General features: G+C 49.9%; 1 protein-coding gene across 1 annotated transcript; it reads right to left on the bottom strand.

Annotated features, from left to right (window-relative positions):
* Window positions 1-5,572: 5,572 nt before the first annotated feature.
* On the bottom strand, window positions 5,573-8,468 carry LOC136528920 (heptahelical transmembrane protein ADIPOR2-like). Its single transcript, XM_066521923.1, has 3 exons — window positions 7,910-8,468; window positions 7,611-7,764; window positions 5,573-6,409 (listed from the first exon to the last, which is right to left on the bottom strand). The coding sequence occupies exons 1-3, from the start codon at window positions 8,236-8,238 to the stop codon at window positions 5,714-5,716; spliced, it is 1,179 nt and encodes a 392-aa protein (XP_066378020.1). The 5' UTR covers window positions 8,239-8,468; the 3' UTR covers window positions 5,573-5,713.
* Window positions 8,469-18,719: the final 10,251 nt, after the last annotated feature.

The raw sequence follows: 18,719 nt of genomic DNA on the forward strand, positions 1-18,719 counted from the left end.
CGACGAAGAATGTCGTGGCCAAAGTCTTGCTTCCAATGGTGAGCTCCATGTTAGCAACTCCTCTGGTCGGAATGGGAGCACCTCCTCCAACACCGCTGATCATCATGTTGGTCTTGATCAGCTCCTCATCAGTGCCACCGAGCTTCTTGTAAAGCGGATACGGGATCAAGTTCACTATCGCCCCACTGTCCACTAACATGCTATGGACTGGTGTGCCATTGATATAACCCTTCATATGTAGAGGCTTGAGATGGTTGATGGAGTCATCTAGTTTCTGAAATACGGCGCTTTCCGTTGCAAAATTAAATTCTGCTACCATGGAGTCATCTGCCACGATGTAGTAATCAGTAGATAAAACAACTACATTGACCTCCACTCTCTCTGGAGTAGGCTCATAGTCAACCATCTCCTCGTTGGGAACCTCAGGAACCTCCATGCCAACTAGAGCAGCAACAGTAGTAGCAAAATCATCAAAGGATACCTCAGAGGCACCCGAGATAGCAGGAATCAGCTCAGCTGGCTCGGAAGCTGACTTAGTTGACTCTAGACCTTCTGAAGCAGTAAGGGCAGGCAAAGTTGGCTCAGCCAACTCAGGAGTCGGCTTAGCTGATTGGCTCAACACAGGAGTTCGCTTAGCCGACTCTAGAGTCGACTTAGCCGACTGGCCGGTAGCAGTAGTGGTGTTTCAAACTTCCGGAGGGATTTCAACCTATACGGGGTTGAGGATTTCATTCTCCATCTTGGCAAGCTTCTCCCTCTTCTATTGCTTATGTCGGGCACGCTGCAATTTGCGCCGTTGAGTTTTACTCAACCCATGAGGACACCATACGGGTTGCCGGTACTTGGAATCTCCTTCGACGCGTTTCTTCTCTTCAATTCCAAAAACATCTTTAGGATCTTCATCTTGCTTAGATGCCGGAATTTCTTCGATTACAATCGTCCCATCATGATTAGTGACAGGAGCTTCCATGGAGCCGATTGTGATAACTGATTGAGGCCTAGCTCTTGGTGGGGGAACGATGGGAATCTCAACCTTCTTAGGCACATAAACTTGCTGCATTGGTGCCTTTCCCGACTCTTGTGGAGTCAAAGTCCTAGAGGTAATCACACGATCTTGACTTGTACCGCTAGAGCTCGATTGACAATTGTTCAATCGGCTAAAGACAGAGGGTCTTGGAATTGAACCAGCAGGATCTTCCCACCTTTGTTGGCTATGCACGGGTGCTGCCGGAGGATACGGCACCCAAACTCCATAAGGGCCCCATTGCGGTGTAACTAGAGGCGGAATCGGGGGATCCCAGCGAGAAACACGAGGAACAACTCTCTGAGATGGAGCTGTTGGTTGCACCACCGCCAATTGCTTGATCTTGTCACCTTCTCGCTTAGGCGGAGTAGACTCTCTTTTTTTAAACGGCCAATTCTAGGAATCGGCCTTTTGTTGCTTATACTTGGCCATGAGCCTGTCAAAGGTGCATTGCTTCTTCACGAACTCTCCTTGGTTCTTCTTCTCATTCATCTTCCAGGTGCCAATCTCCGGTCGTTGTGGAACAAATGTATGCAAAACACGAACACCGAAGGCGCCGGAGCTGTTGGAACCAGGAGAGTTGGCTAAGCCGACTGGCGCAGTCAGCTCAGCTGACTTGGCTGAGGTGGTGGTAGAGTCAGCTACACTGACTCCTTGAGTCGGTTGAGCCGACTGGCCCTACTATGTGCTGGAGTCGGCTTGGCCAACTAGTGGAGTTGGCCTAGCCAGCCTCTGTTGTGCCGTCGTTGTTTCATACCACCGCTGCCTTTTCAAATATTGCGTTGATCCGGCGGTGATCTTCAACTTGTTCTTTCCTTCATCATCCTTCTCAAGCACCACTTTACGCCCTGAATTTGTTTTGACATTCGGTGCTACACGTGGTTCATCGATAATCACATTCTTGCCTTGTGCTTTATCGGCTTGCTCTGGACGAATCAAAACAGCGGGCACCCCTGCTTCAACCATGTGCATCGGAAAAGGGGTCTTATCAACTTGCATTTCAGTAAGACTCAATCGTCCCTCATTAAGGGCCGATTAGACCTGCCGACGAAAAACATTGCAATCATTAGTGGCATGAGAAAAAGAATTATGATATTTGCAATAAGCCCTTCTCTTTAACTCATCAGCTGAAGGCAATGTATAATTGATTCTAATATAACCGAATTTCAACAATTCATCAAAGATTCGGTCACATTTAGAGAAATCAAAAGTAAATTTCATTTCCTCATTCCAATTTTTATGAATCGGCTTGAGAGAAAGACAAGTAACCAATTTATTCTCTGCTGGCCATTTAATTTCAGCAGCTAAACATTCTTTATTATCATCATCAGAATCATCGGAACAATCACCAACAAAATGCACATTCTGACGATGAGATTTATAAGCATCACGAGACTCTTTAAAGCGCGATTCAATTGAAACGGCCTTTTGCATAAGTTGATTAACATTGTGAAACTCATAATGGTCAAGCTTTTCTCTAATAATAGAACGTAAACCAGCAAAGCATAAATCAGTTAAATCTCTTTCAGAAATATTTAAATGGAAACATCAGTTCTTAATCTCTCTAAATCGTTTGAAAAAATCATGGACGGACTCATCACGCCCTTGACGAACCGATGCAAGATGAGACAATCTTGTTTCATGAGCACCGCTATAAAAGTGATTATGAAATTTCTCTTCTAATTCAGCTCATGAACCAATAGAACAAGATGGTAATGAAGTAAACCATGCAAAAGCTGTGCTAGTAAGAGATAAAGCAAAATTTTGAACTTTCATAAAATCATAAGCACTAGCCTCACCCAATTGTGCAAGAAACATGCTAATATGCTCCATGGTTGATTTACTATCATCACCACTAAATTTCTGAAAGTCAGGTACCCTCCACCCATCAGGTGCTTTCATGAAATCATAAGTAGAAGGGTACGACTTTTGATAAGTATTCCTACTAAATTTAAGTTGCACTCCTAAACTACTCTCAAGAGATTTAGCCAATTCATCCTTAAACCGATTCAAAGCATCATCAAAATCGATAGTAGGAGCATTAGGAGTAACATTAAATGTAGGAATTTGGCTAGGTGACTTTGGTGGGTTTGGTAAAACATTATGCCCTGCTGAAGCTCTATTTGTTGTTGCTCCATAATCGGTTCGAAGAGCTCGACCCGAACTTTGTGCACCAACACCTGTACGTGTAGATGTGCTAGCACCAGGTTGATCGGCCTTATCGATTTCAGATGCCGAAGGGGCCGATTGAAATTGGCTAGTGAAAGCATGAGAGGTTTGATTTTCATAAAAATTCAAAGGCATACCAAACTGAGGTTGCTGTATAGCACCCGATTGATCACAATCGGTTGTCTTGCTCTCTAACTTATCCATACGTGCTTGAAGTAGATTAGAAAGATGCTGAAGGTTATTACTATGCAATTTTCTTTCATCTATCAACATCTGAGCAAAATTGGCATGAGTAGGATAAGCATCAGTATTTACCTCCTCGTCATACTTAGCTTTTCCATTGCCCTTCTCCTCGGCGCCTGAAGATTCGGAAGCGGTAGCATCGCCGTAGGAGGGTTCACGGAACTGAGTGACCTTGTCGTGCTGATTCTTGGTGCAGCTCTCCAAGAAAGCCTTGACATCGGCATTGAGCTTGGCATGAAGTTTCTGGCGCAACTCATCTAGAAGCTCGTCCATGGATTGAGGAAAGATCATGTTAGCCTCATTGAAGGGGCTGGTCTTGTCACCCTTGTCGGTGGCAGCACCATCGTTGCCTCCCATGTTGCTAGTAGATTGATTCTTGATTTGCTTCGCTGTCCCCAGTGGAGTCGCCAAAAAGTATGTTGACGTTGAGGATGACCCCAAACCAACACACCAGCAGGGCCTTGGACGCCCAAAGAGGTTGCACACAATCTGCAACGCAGCAAGAACGCGGCGTAATCGATCAAACCAATCTAAAGATCGGTGAGACCGATGTAGAGCTTGTTCTTGGCCGGAAAAGCTCTTGAACTTCTCCCGGGAAGACCCGTCAGGGAGGAGCACGTGGAGGATCTCCTAGGACCAGCAAGGCCACCTAGGATGCCGCTGAATCTCTCTGGGAAACTCAACGAACAGCAAGAGAGGTTGAGAGAGGGGAATTAGGGCATAAGGAGTTGATAGATTGGTTGTATGACGATTGGAAAGATGGGAACTCAATCGGTCATGATCCTCTCATATATATAGAGGGGGTGGTCTTATCCCAGTAGGAAACATCTCCAAGGCTTATTTTCTAAGTTTTCCACGAGTTTGGAACAGTTCGGATCGAAATCCAAAAGGCCAGATCTGAACAGGATTTTCTGTCAGGTATGTCGGAAGTCCAGTCGGAACTCCCGACAGTAGGAACTTCCGACTTTTGTTGGAACTCCCGACGTAGGGATAACCCCAAACACCCGAGCAGATTTCTTCAGGCTTCCCGGAAGTCCCGACACACGTCGGAACTTCCGACGGTCGGAAGTCCCGACTTGGGTCGGAACTCCCGACACCGAGGCATCTTTCCGAGGGCATAACTTCTTCATCCGGACTCCGAATTAAACATTCCATATATGTTTCTTGACCGTCTCGATGAGAGGAACGCAATGGTGAAGTCCGTTTCACATTTTGACAACTTCACAAAATGAACATTTTTGGTTGTCAAACACTGGACGATGAACACTGACTTCCAGGCTGTGTTCGACAAACTCCTCAGCGTCGCGGTCGGCGGAAACCTGCCTCCTGAGCGGATGGTAAGGAAGGTGTTCGTGTTCAGCGACATGGAGTTCGACCAAGCATCGTCAAGGCCGTGGGAGACAGACTACGAGGCGATCACGAGGAAGTTCACAGAGGCCGGGTATGGCGCGGTGGTGCCACAAATAGTGTTCTGGAACCTGCGAGACTCCATGTCCGTGCCGGTGACAGCGGGGCAGAAAGGGGTAGCTATGGGGAGCGGCTTCTCAAAGAACTTGGTGAAGCTGTTCCTTGACAACGACGGTATCCTAACGCCGAGGGCCATCATGGAGAAGGCCATCTCCGGGCAGGAGTACCAGAATCTCATCGTCTACGACTGATGCTTCATGCATATGCTATCCTTTTTAAGAACTTCACCAAAAGAATTCGCTGTTTTCAAATTGTGCGTTGCTCTAATCTTGTGTGCAGTAATAATAAAGGCGCAGAACGAAAATCAAGACGGTTTCAAATTGTATTAAAACTACCTGTTCTGTATGAATTTGCATTATAGGGTCTTCATTTTTTTTAATCTTGTTTGTGTCTTCGTTTTTGCTCGTTGATTTTTGTTGTATACCACGATATGACTAGTGTAGAGCCTTCAAACTGCACCGAAAATGTGTATCCTCTGCCCTCATATGAAAATCTTTCGTAGGTGAAAATCTTTCATACACGATCTGCGTGAGAGGATTTAACATTTCACTGTATCCTGGGCCCTGTTTCATGAAAAAAAAATGCTAAGCCCAACTCTGTTGTGACGGACCCGAAACAGCTGCGCGCGCACACACATGACCTGCGCACGTCTCAGATGGAGATAGGTGCTTTCCATCTGGAATGCCACGAACAAATATTTCGATTGTGATGCAATAAATCGATTACATCGCGTACAAAGAATGAATGAATCGGTAGCACTCCCTTCACCTACATATAGTCATATACATTGCCCCGCGTTCGAGTCACAAGTCACAAGAGCGCTGACGCCCCGCCGACGCCGGCGGTGGCCATTGCCTCTCGCCAGTCGATGAGGATGGCGGTGGCGTCGTAGTGCGTGAGAGCGGCGACGAGCACGAGCACATGGAAGATCTGGTGGCTGTGTCCGACGCAGTCGAACTTTCCTGGTCTCCACCGCTCCGGCACGCGGGTGACGTAGAACCCGGCGCCGGCGGCGTACACGAGCCCCATGGCGAGCTCCAGCGCGAGCGCGAGGTGGCACTCGCGGTGTGCCCAGTTGAGCCACAGCGCGTGCAGCGCGGGAAGCACCCCGGAGAACGCCATGGACACGAAGAGGCCCGCGCGGAGGTGGCGCAGGCGCGGCGACGACCGCGCGGGCGCCAGGAGGAGCGCCACCACGAGCAGGCCCAGCAGCGTGATGGCGGACAGGTAGACGAGCTGTGTGCGCGCCAGGCCCAGGAAGGCGTAGTAGACCGGCGGGAAGAAGGAGGCGACGATCATGACGGCGATCCCGGCGTAGTCGAGCTGCCAGAAGAGGCGGCTGAAGCGCCGCGAGTGGCACGCCAGCAGGTGCGCCGCCGCGCTGACGGCTAGGCACGTCATGGCGCCCGCCAGGAACACCGTCCGCGGCCACCTCGGCACCGCGTGGCCGTGGCCGTCGCTGTTCCCGAACACGGCCGTCGTTAAACCATTGCTCAACGTCAAGCTCTGTAAAAAAAATGGCATCAAAGAAAGCCTCAGATCAGCAACAACGATCACTACCAAACTGCTGTCAGAACGCAGCAATATTCAACCGACAGAGCCACAGAGGAAATTTTACTAAAAATTTCCCCGGACGGTTTTAAAAAATGCTTTATTTTTCTCGCTCGATCGGCATCGCCATGTGCAACAAACGACAGGGATTTTAATAACAACGCAAAATTAAGACTGCAAGTTGGTGCCTGAAGACTCGAGATGCGATGGTTGCGCTGTTTCAGTTAGCTGGCTGGATGTTGAAAGTTTCAGCAGAACAGACCGATGAATGCAGTTAGGTGTGGGGCGATGAGATCGATCGATTGATTAGAAACGGTCCAGCTAGGGAAGACTAATGCACAGCGCAACAGTTTTCCCAGCTACCAAATTGTCGATTGTTCTTGCGGACAGAGATAATGACGTAATCTAGGACCATGAGCACATTTAGGCTTGTCGTACTTAACCATTGCCAGGCATCGACACACGACTCTGAGCTGTTCTTGGTTTGAAATCTCAGCAGAGGCGGCAACAAAGTCGTACCACACAATGGCCTACTAGCTGCTGGGTCCAGCGCAGTGTCTGTGTCAACCTAATTTCTTAAGCATTATCAAGGTAGGAAGAAGAAAAAGAAAAGAGAAAAGTCTTCAACCACAGAGAATGTCATGTCCAACTGGGTGTAGCCTGGCCTGCTTGGCGCCTAGTGTATGTGCAGCTATTTTGTGGGACGGGTTTGCACAGTCGTGGTGGTCTGGATGCGATCTTGGCCTTTACCAAGTCCAACTGGGTGCTTTGTGCTTGTCTAATTAGAGTCTGTGTCGGAACGGCCGTGAACTGGATCCAGGTATGGGCGCTTAAAGTTTCTGCTCAGTTTGTGGCCGCTGATCGCTGAAGTAGCTGCCAATAATTTGCACAGCTGGGGAGTATCTGTTCTCTAGCTCGCTCCCTTTCTTATTGGAAGACTGATGCTAATAGTTCCTCCTGGTATGGATGCGAATGCATGATGTTCCAGGACATGGCTTGTGTTTGGCTAAAAGAAAAGTAAAGTGTGTGCGTGCAATGCATAGTTGTGTTTTTGAATTTGGAGTGCTAAGAAAAATTCTGCGTGGAACAAGACTGCATGCAAAAGGTCCAAACTTGAAACGGAAACGGAAAATTTTGCAAAGACTCCGTTGCTTACCGAGTTGCTGCTGGTCTCCCACGGAGACCACGAGGTGTTGGCTGACGCCAGCACGAACGTCACGATGCCCGGGGCGGCGCCGGCGCCGGCGTCGGCCTTCCCTGTTGGCTCGGCGACGGCGAGGTAGAGGAACAGGAAGAACCCTCCAAGATGGCTGCAACCAAGCAAGCGCACGGCAATGCACGCGGGCGAGTCGAGTCAGCCTAACGCGGTCATCACAACACACCGACGAAAGAACGGAGAAGCAGAGGGAGAGGGAGGAGACGAGAGGTGGTGGCTCGGCGCGCGCGCGCGTGTACCTCCAGACGTTGAGCGTCTCGTTGTGCCAGGCGAAGGTGCTGCGGAGCGCGTCGCGGACGGACCACTCGCAGCGGTAGTGGGCGTGGATGAACTCGTTGTCCCGCAGGTAGTCCGGCAGCTCCTCGAACCGCACCAGCCGCGGCAGCAGCTGCTGCTGCTGCTGCCCCTCCTCCTCCACCGGCTGCCGCTGCTCCTCTCGCGACGCCGGCACGACGTCCGCGGCCGCCGCGAGGGCGCAGCAGCACCCCCCGCCGCCGCCGCCGCGCCGCTTCCCGCGCGCGCTCACCACCGCCATCGTCGTCGTCGTCACCGTCGTGGTGGTGGCCATGTCTGATGTCTCCACCCGACTCGTGACTCTGGCGGCGTGCGTGTTCGTGGGAAACCCCGCACGGAAGCCGAGCCGGACTGGATGGAAAGTCGTTGTCTTTGGGCTTGTGTCCGAGCTGCTCACGCCCAGCTTATGTACACACCCGGACCAGACACAGGTGCTGTAGTCTTGTGGCTTTTGTTAGCCCCTTTACAACTCCGATCCTGCTGAGTCACTACGGTTTTGGATGGGCAGGGGATTCGCATTCGCGAGATACTCCTGCCTAATGCCCTGATCGGAACCTGAGTGAGTGGCGTGCACCCTTGGCGCGCGGCGCGTCACGTTTATATCATCGGTCACGCACGCGCTCCTCGCCTTGATGGACGGCGCGGCGAGGCGAGGCGAGGAGGGTTGGGGAGGTTGGCCGATCCAGCTGGCGCGACGGGCGGGCGGGCCGGCATGTGTCAACTGGGGGCGGCTTCGTCAATTCATTTGCCTCTGGGTCCTTCCGTCGCGGGAGATTTGCTCGTTCTAGATGGGATTGGGTTGGGCCTTTGACCTTGGACTACTGACGCTGCTGCTGACACGAGACATGACAGACACGGCTGCGATCGGGTTGAAATTTTTGTGTCTCGCATGCATTGCCAAAGATTAATTCATCGGTCGTGGACTCCGATCGGGTTGGACAACGGCCCATCTTACCGTACAACGCCCTCTCGCTCCCCTGCGCGTGTTTGATCCAACGGAAGACACCGAGAGACTGCGGTCGGGAACACGACGACGCTTCCGCGCGCGGGACGGTCACCGGCCGTAGCTGTACGGGGCGCTGTACATGTGAAGGAGGCGTGCAGAGAGTCATGGCGTACGTCGCCTGGCTGCCGTGCCGTCCGCCGCCAAAACGTGGCTGCAGATGGCCGATGAGCGATTTCAGCACGAGTCTGATGGCCCCAGTGGACAGCAAGCCAGGACCAGGATCGGGTGCAGTAGCTACTACTACTGCAACTTAAGCAGTAGCAGCATCTCAGCCGTTCAAGATACCAGCAATGGCTAAGATCAGAGCTACTTTCTTTCCCATTCTTTCTCCCTCATGTGCTCTCGGTCTCTGTTTTTTTTTTTTTGGAGAAGAAAAGGTAACGAGCAGGGAATAGTTGGCCCCATTTTTGGCTTTCACCGCGAGAGAGGCTGACACGGCAAGCTGCTCCAAGAGACGTGCGGATGGAATTTTCTTAATACACTTGTTTGTTAAGTACAAAACTAATACAAAGTTGTCTAATGATAGATCAACTTTTAAATTTCATTCCACCAGAAACAACTTTAGATAGAAATCGTACGACAAAAAGGCAATTATATTTTTCATAAGCGAAAAATGATTTCCTATAAAATACTCCATCTGTCCCTAAATAACTATCGTTTTCGTTTTTTGAGAAATAACTGACTAAATATATATAAACAAATATTAATATTTATGATACAAAATTAATATCATTAGATAGATCCTTGAATCTATTTTTATAATAAATTTATTTGGAGATATAAATGTTAGCACGTAGTATTTTCTATAAATCCAGTCAAACATACGGCACAGAAAACCAAAAGCGACAATTATTTAGGGACGGACAATGCATTCAGAAGGTGGCAACATACTCCATCCGTCCCTAAATAACTGTCGCTTTTGGTTTTTTGTGCCGTATGTTTGACTGGATTTATAGAAAATACTACGTGCTAACATTTATATCTCCAAATAAATTTATTATAAAAATAGATTCAAGGATCCATCTAATGATATTAATTTTGTATCATAAATATTAATATTTGTTTATATATATTTAGTCAGTTATTTCTCGGGAAACGAAAACGATAGTTATTTAGGGACAGAGGGAGTATTTTATAGGAAATCATTTTTCGTTTATGAAAAATATAATTGCCTTTTCGTATCTAAAGTTGTTTCTGGTGGAATGAAATTTAAAAGTTGATCTATCATTAGACAACTTTGTATTAGTTTTGTACTTAACAAACAAGTGTATTAAGAAAATTCCATCCGCACGTCTCTTGGAGCAGCTTGCCGTGTCAGCCTCCCTCGCGATGAAAGCCAAAAATGGGGCCAACTATTCCCTGCTCGTTACCTTTTCTTCTCCAAAAAAACAGAGACCGAGAGCACATGAGGGAGAAAGAATAGGAAAGAAAGTAGCTCTGATCTTAACCATTGCTGGTATCTTGAACGGCTGAGATGCTGCTACTGCTTAAGTTGCAGACTTGCAGTAGTAGTAGCTACTGCACCCGATCCTGGTCCAGCAAGCCAAGCCCGCTGCCCGTAACGTGGTGCGAACGAACAACTGGATGTATTAGGCCGTGCAACGCAACGCAGTGGCATGCCGAGCACGTGTCCAAGGCTGCGTAACAAATTGGCAAGCTAGCACGACAAGTGTGTGCTCCTCCGTGTGTTATGTTCTATCAGGTTTTTGTGTTTTTTAGAGGAAACGGGTCACAGGTCAGGAGGAACGAAACTGACCCGTCGTCTCAGCTTAGCGGGCACAGGCCGGCCCAGGACGATGAGCCGCCTTGCGTGGCGCCAGGCCCAGGCAACCAGCCGATCCCATAAAAAAAATCAAACGCATCTTTTTTTTTTTTTGCTAAACAAAATCAAATGCATATTGTTTTTTTTTTGTAAGATTGACTCGTAAGTAGTAACAAATCGTACATTTCTTGATGAAAGTTATCGCTGTAGAGAAATTTTATAGTGCCTTTGGCAATCACCGGACAATGGACATCGGTCAACTGGACGTTGTTGTCTGCTGTCCGGCACAATCTTTACACTGTTTCTGAATACAACATAGTATGTTTTTTATTTGGAATCTTCTAACTCACTAGTTTCCTATTAGTTTCCTTTGTGTAGCTGATTAAACTTTCCTTTTCTTCTATGAATATCTCTCGTTTAGTTGTATGTCATCTTCTTCGTCTCTCTTTCGTTACACGAATGACATCATCTCAGTTAGTTTCCTTGCATGGCTGATGAACTCCATGAGCTACTAGCCTTAGGCCTTAGCAACCATTGAGCGCACAAGAAGAGTACCGGTGAATGCAAACCCAACTGATGGCAGTGTGCGGTTGAAAGATAACCACTAACTTCATCAGCTAGCACTTGCATCGGAAGCTTCATGTCGAGGCCTGGCAACAAAAAAAGGACTAGCCATCGCACGAGTCAGGCCCCTCCCTGCCCTAGCGAGAGCCACCGCCGCCACTTCCACTACCATTGGCCCCCCTCTGGTATCTCGCTAGAGGCCAGAGGAGCGGGGATCCACCGCTTTAATAAGTTTTTTTTTAGTACATCGAGTTTTTTATGGTTAGGGTCTCTCTATACTAAGTTTTTTTTTGGTATTGGGAATTTATCTCCTTACCATTCCCGACGACGGTGAAAGGGTAGAGTGGATTCATTTTCTCCTTAGCGGCTCTGTTAAAGATGAGGGCGACAACTACATCGTCAGCAACTTTCTCGACATGATGACATGGAGACTTAATTTTCCGGACGGTGACATCAAGGCGGAGATGATATCGTCGCCATATGTGGGGGTATTAACCCCTATACCCTTACGGCTAAGCTTGGGCCGGCCCGGATCAGTGGGTCCGGTCCACCAAAAGACGACGCGCGGCCCGGCAAACCTGTTCGGAGTCCCGCGCAAGGAGTCAAGATAGATTTGGCGATCAAGCAAGATCTTGGTTGGTTAGAATAGGAATCCTTATCCGGCCACCTATGGCAATTGTAACTGACTAGGATTAATTTCCAGATCTGTAACCCTGCCCCCGGACTATATAAGGCGGGCAGGGGACCCCTCTCAAAAACATCTCTCATTGACATACAGCAATATAATCAGACGCAGGACGTAGGTATTACGCCTTCTTGACGGCCGAACCTGGATAAAACCTCGTGTCTGTCTTGCGTCACTGTCTTGTTTGTGGCTTGCGCATCTGTCTGCCGACAATCTACTACCTTGGGCATACCCGTAGGTAGACTGCCGACCATATTTCGTCGACAGTGGCGCGCCAGGTAGGGGGTGTGCGTACTGCTCTCCAAGCAAACAAGATGGTCATCATCCTCGGCTCCATGGCTACGCCGAACGGCATCACGTTCACCGTCGGCCAGATCACCTAGACCACCGGCTCCGATGACTTCATCGCCATGACCACGGAGGAGGCGTGGATTTGGTCTGCGCCGACCACTGCTTCACCTGCATCGGCTACGGCTCCGACCACAGTGGATACGGCTCCGACCACGATGGATCGGGCTCCGACCACGGTACGTCTGGCTCCGACCACGCATGCATCATCTTCAGCCACGCCGACCACTCGTCGTCCGCTTCCCCGCTACGAAGGGAAGCAGATCGGCAACACCGACCTGCTCGACTCCATCGATCGGGTCGGCACCAAACTCGCCGAAACCCTAGCTCTGGTAAGTGCAATTCAAAGTCGACCTAATGAACAGGTAACCGCTCCCCACAACAGATCTACCCGACCCCGCTCGGGCCAGTCGTCCTGCACGACTTGGTATAGATCTCGTGGTCATATCTACTCCTGAAGGGCGCTCCGCTCATCGCCGGCCAGCCTCCGCGATGGGACTCCGGCTTTCTGAGTGCGAAGCCTCGACGGAGAACTACCAGGTCCAGCCCTACGGCCTACGAAACGCTGCCTCCAACTACGCGTATAATATACAGCGCTGCTCAGATATGTGTCTTGTACGTCGACATCGGCCGAAGCCACGCAACTTCGTCAACATGATTCGGATTGAGGATTATCAAGAAGGATCCGTCCACACGGTCCAAGAGGGTGACTCTAGCTCCTCGTCTGGTATCGCATCTAATGCCTCCGTCCACACCGAGCTCCAGCGTCACGACGATGAAGGCGTTGAATACGATCTGGATATCCCAGACCACGCCCCAGGGTTCCCACAATTCCCGTCTTTCCCACCAAGGCAAGGGGATTTGATCAATGTTGTCAGCAATGACGAACCGCTAGCAGTTGGCGAAACAGAACAAGAAAGGATTGCACGCGAGGCATGCAATATTGACCGGTTTAATCGCCGGCAAATCAAAGCTGAAGCAGAAGAGGAGGCACGACGCATAAGGGTCCAGCCACGCGACCTCAACAATGCTTTCGACAGGGTGGGGGACAAATAGGTCTTCAGGACTACAAGCGCCAACGTAGTCGTCGCCATGGCGACAATGCAACGGCTACCCAACACCCCCGAAATCCAAGCAGTTCACGATGATATACAAGCTTATTTGACGGCTGCTATGGCTCAGACCGCAGAGATGGTGAATCAAGCCCGGGCTCCATCCATTTCAGTCGAATCAAGCCACAGCCGCCAAAACTCAAGTCGCTCACAGCCACCCAACCAACGTGGCTCGCACAACAACAACCCATCAGACAACCGTCAAGGCGGAAACGGTGGTCATGATAGTGGTCGGGACGACAACCGCCGTTGGGAGGACGACCACCACGATGTTCGGGATGACAACCACCGAGATAATCGCCGCGGTCACCACGGTCACAGGGTTAATCAGGATGGCAACCGGGATCGCCGTGATGGCAATAACGATCTCCGCCGCTACCTTGGGGAACGCGATCTGCGCGATCGCATCCACCAGAGAGCCAACGATCGAGCATCCCATGAAAGTTATCGCCGTATGGAATATGACACTGCCCACAGCCCGCCGGGTTTGAAGCAGTTTACTCCGCACCTTCGCCAAGTCATATGGCCCAAGAACTTCAAGCTCGAGAAGCTTCAGAAGTACAACGGCAAGGAGAACCCCGAATTATGGGTCATGCTCTACGAAACTACGTGTAGATCAGCCATGGCTGACGAGCACATCATGTCTAACTACTTCCCAGTCGTTGTTGGCCATGCGGGTCACCAATGGCTTGTCAGCTTGCCGGCGAACTACTTTGATTCTTGGCAAGAGCTCAAGCAAGCCTTCATCGACAACTTCATTGCTACTTGCGAACAACCCGGCAACAAATATGATCTGCAATGGATTCAACATCGAAAAGATGAGCCACTGCGCGAGTACGTCTGGCGTTTCTCGAAGATGCGCATCAAGGTCCCATCAATCTCTGACAACGAGGCAATCGAGGCTTTCATCACTGGCCTCCGCTTCCACGACGCCCTAAGGGACAAGCTCCTCTGCAAGAGACCTGAATCGGTCACAGCGCTCCTGGCCACCGCTAAGAAATATGCGGACGTCGACGACGCTAAAAAGATAATTATTGAAGAAGCAGCAAGGGTTCCACGCTCCGACCACCCCCCACACCGCGATGACTACCGCGGCAACCGTGGTCGAAACGACAATTTTGACCGCCGCAACCAGCGCAACGACTCCCGCGACCACCGCGACCAATGTAATTAGCGGCGTAACCGCCGTGACGATTACCGGGGCAAGCGTGCTCGGGAAGACGACGTTGAGGTCAACACCGTTAAAAAAGGTGGCGGACGTCGTAACTACGAAGATGACTACGCCAGAGCATTGAAAGGGCCCTGCCAACTCCATCCTAAGTCAAACCATACCATGGAGAATTGTCGCGTTCTCAAGTCTATCTACACGCGTCAACAGGCTCCGGATACATCCGACAAGCCTAACGACGCAGGGGAACAGTGCAACGAGGATAACGACAATGAAGACGCAGATCCTCGTCACAAGTACATCAAGCCAACCGATCGCGTGCACACCATCATCGGAGGCAAAGTGTCCATCGAGACCAAACGAGAACGCAAGCTGCTCGCCCGTGCTTGATTGAACATGGCCAACACTGACAACCTCCTCACTGATCCGCGGCTCCCTCCATGGTCTCACCGTGAAATCTCCTTTAGCAGAAAGGACCAATGGGCCGCAATACCTGAGCCAGGATGTTTTCCCCTGGTCCTTGATCCTTGTATCAACAAGGTTTAGTTCGACAGAGTACTGATCGACGGCGGTAGCTCCATCGATATACTGTTCAAGAATAGTCTGCCCGCCCTGAAGATAGCCCAGGTGGACCTCAAGCCGTACGAGGCATAGTTCTAGGGTGTTCTCCCCGGACAGAGCTCTACACCTCTCGGGCAAATCACGCTACCTGTGTAGTTTGGGACCCCGGACCACTTCCGCACTGACTACGTCAACTTCGTGGTCGCTGACTTTGACGACACCTACCATGCTATTCTTGGTCGACCGTCGCTCACCAAGTTCATGGCCGTACCTCATTACAGGTATCTGGTGCTCAAGATGCCTACCGTGAAAGGAGTTCTAACCCTCCGAGGCAACATGTACGCAGCTTATACCTACGAGGACGACAGTTTCAAAATAGCAGAGGCTCACGACCTCTCTATTCGCATGGCCGAGACCATGCTCGATGCCAAGAAGACCTTGACCGACCACCTAGATATCCCGGAGCTCGAGGCACCACGCAAGAACATCAAGTCCAAGGAACATAAGGTGATCCAGCTGGTCGACGGTGATCCCAGCAAAACGGCCCTTATCGGGGCCAACCTGGATCCCAAATAGGAAGACGCGCTCGTCAGGTTCTTGAGGAGCAACGTGGATGTGTTCGCATGAAAACCTGCTGACATGCCCGGTGTACCTCGAAACTTGATCGAGCACTCCTTGAATGTCAACGGCAAGGCCAAACCTATCAAGCAGAAGCTACGATGGTTCGCTCGCGACAAAAAGGAGGTGATTAGGGAAGAAGTTACGTGACTTTTGGCAGCCGGATTTATCAAAGAAGTGTATCATCCGGAGTGGTTAGCCAACCCGGTTCTTATACGCAAAAAGAATAATGAATGGAGAATGTGCGTTGATTACACTGATCTCAACAAACACTGCCCTAAGGACCCCTTCGGCTTACCTCACATAGACGAGGTCGTAGATTCAACCGCCGGTTGCAAGCTGCTTTCCTTTCTCGATTGCTACTCTGGTTATCACCAGATCGCTCTCAAAAAGGATGACCAGATCAAGACATCTTTTATCATGCCTTTCGGTGCTTACTGCTACACGACCATCTCATTCGGGCTCAAGAACGCCGGGGCTACCTACCAACGCGCTATACAGGCCTGCCTCAAAGACGAGATAAAAGACGACCTCGTCGAGGCTTATGTTGATGATATAGTTGTCAAAACCAAGGAAGCACATACCCTTGTTAACAACCTGGAATGCACCTTTGCAGCCCTTAACACATTCCAGTGGAAATTAAACCCAAAAAAGTGCATCTTTGGTGTTCCTTCTAGCATACTACTTGGCAATGTCATCAGTCACGACGGCATATGCCCTAACCCGGAGAAAGTCAAAGCTGTCTTGGACATGAAGCCGCCCAAAAAGGTGAAGGATGTTCAGAAGCTCACCAGATGCATGGCCACCCTCAGCCGTTTCATATCAAGATTAGGCGAAAAAGGATTACCGTTCTTTAAACTGCTCAAAGCATCCGAAAAGTTTGAGTGGTCGGAGGAAGCAGACGCTGCCTTCACACAGCTGAAACAATACCTTACGTCACCTCCGGTCCTCACTGCTCCTAGAGAAGATGAAACACTCTTGCTTTACATTGCGGCTACTAATCGAGTGGTCTCCACGGCCATGGTGGTCGAGCGCGGTGAGCCCGGCCACGTCTACAAGGTACAGTGACCAATCTATTTCATCAGCGAGGTACTCAACGAGTCCAAGACTAGGTACCCACAGATTCAGAAGTTGATCTACGCCATACTGATAACATCCTGAAAGTTGAAACATTACTTCGACGGATATCGTGTGGTGGTCATGACTGAGTACCCTCTATGAGACATTATTAGCAACAAGGATGCGAACGGGCGCATCGTCAAATGGGCAATGGAGCTATGCCCCTTCTCCTTGGAATTTGCAAGCCGTACTACAATCAAGTCTCAGGCACTCATCGATTTCATCGTCGAATGGACAGACTTAAGCACGCCTGCCTCTCTGGGGTCCGACGAGTATTAGACGATGTACTTCAACGGCTCTCTCAACATTGATGGTGCGGGAGCAGGAGTCCTTTTTGTGTCACCATCCAAGGAGCAGCTCCGGTACGTGTAACACCCCGGGTGTTTAAATACTAAAACTGACATGTCATCATATGCATTGCAAGGCATTTGGTCATATTAAAAACTTTGTATGCATTCACTAAAATAAGTTTACATTTATGTTATAAGCATTGCTTGGTATTGTTTGAATCAAGTTCGAAATCTTTGTATTGATTTGAAATTCCGAAAACCCTGGTTTTCAGTATTTAAACCCTACCCTGAAAATCCATTTCAAAATCTAAGCATATTTTGGGGTTGAGCCCAAAAGCAAAAGTGTAGAGCTTGACAAGTTATATAAAGTTTATTTTTGGAGTTTTTCAAGTTGTTTAGAAAAAATTGGAGTAATTCGAAAAGGCGTAATTCGTTAAATTTCCCTATTCGAATTCAAAAGTTCATTTCAAAATATAGACCGAATTAGGAGTTGGTTATAAAAGCAAAGTTGTAGAACTTTTGATTTTGAACAACTTTTGTTTTTGGAGATTTTTGAGTTGTTATGAAAATTTGAGAGTAATTTGTGAATTTTGGTGAATGGCAAAATTGTAAATACTGTGAACAGTGTTCACCGCCGTAGCTACACCGCCGGCGACCTTTGGTTCGCTTCCAGACGCGCGCGTGGACGTCCTTGGCTTCGTGCTGGCGTGGGAAAGGCTCCTGCGTGGCTTCCTTGCGCTTCTGGCCGCTCCTTAAGGCCTAAGTCGTCGCCGTTCTTCGCCGTTTCCCTTCCTCTGTTTTCTCGACGTCATTGCCACAGCTCCGTTGAGCCCTCGCCGTCGAACCAGCGCCTGTGTCATCACAGCAGAGTGCTCAACAGCTTCGCCTCTTCCTTGCGCACCCATCCAACCAGTCGTAGTCGTCTGACTTCGCCAAATTTCGCCACGCGTCGTCTTTCTTCCCCACAGCCGGCAGCATCTCCGTCGAGCGTGCCTTGCCGTGGCCAGCGTGTTACGACGATCCTCTGCCCCTGCTGAGTCTTGTTTCAGCTTCGCCACGATGCTGTGGTACTCCATGACCCATTGATTTCTCATTTTGACCTCCACAGCTCCTGGAACATCGCCACCGACGACGATTTGCTCCGCCGTGCCTGCTCGGAACGTCGACCAGTCTCTTCGTTGCTCCTCCGACCCTGCTCGTTGCTCAGTCGTGTTCGGGGTGAGGTGCTGAACCCTTCTGTGCTAAGCGTTTAACCTCTACCGTGCTTGCGTCACCGGCGTAGCGCTGCTGTGCTGTTATGCCCGCCATGGCCGGCGTAGTGCTCGGTCCAGTCCATAGCTAGTCCCGCTTATGCCCTAGATCGATGCGCCTAGTCGAGGGGAGTGTTTTGGTGCTTTGGCCGTCGCCGTTGGTCTCGCCGTCGTCGAGATATCGCCGGTCAGCGCTGTCGTTGCCGTGGTCAGCGCGCGAGGTTAGGGATGACAGGTGGGGTCGGGTTGTCAGTGACTCAACGTTCAAATGG

Source organism: Miscanthus floridulus, chromosome 19 (genome assembly GCF_019320115.1).
Source record: "Miscanthus floridulus cultivar M001 chromosome 19, ASM1932011v1, whole genome shotgun sequence".
Lineage (NCBI taxonomy): Eukaryota > Viridiplantae > Streptophyta > Magnoliopsida > Poales > Poaceae > Miscanthus > Miscanthus floridulus.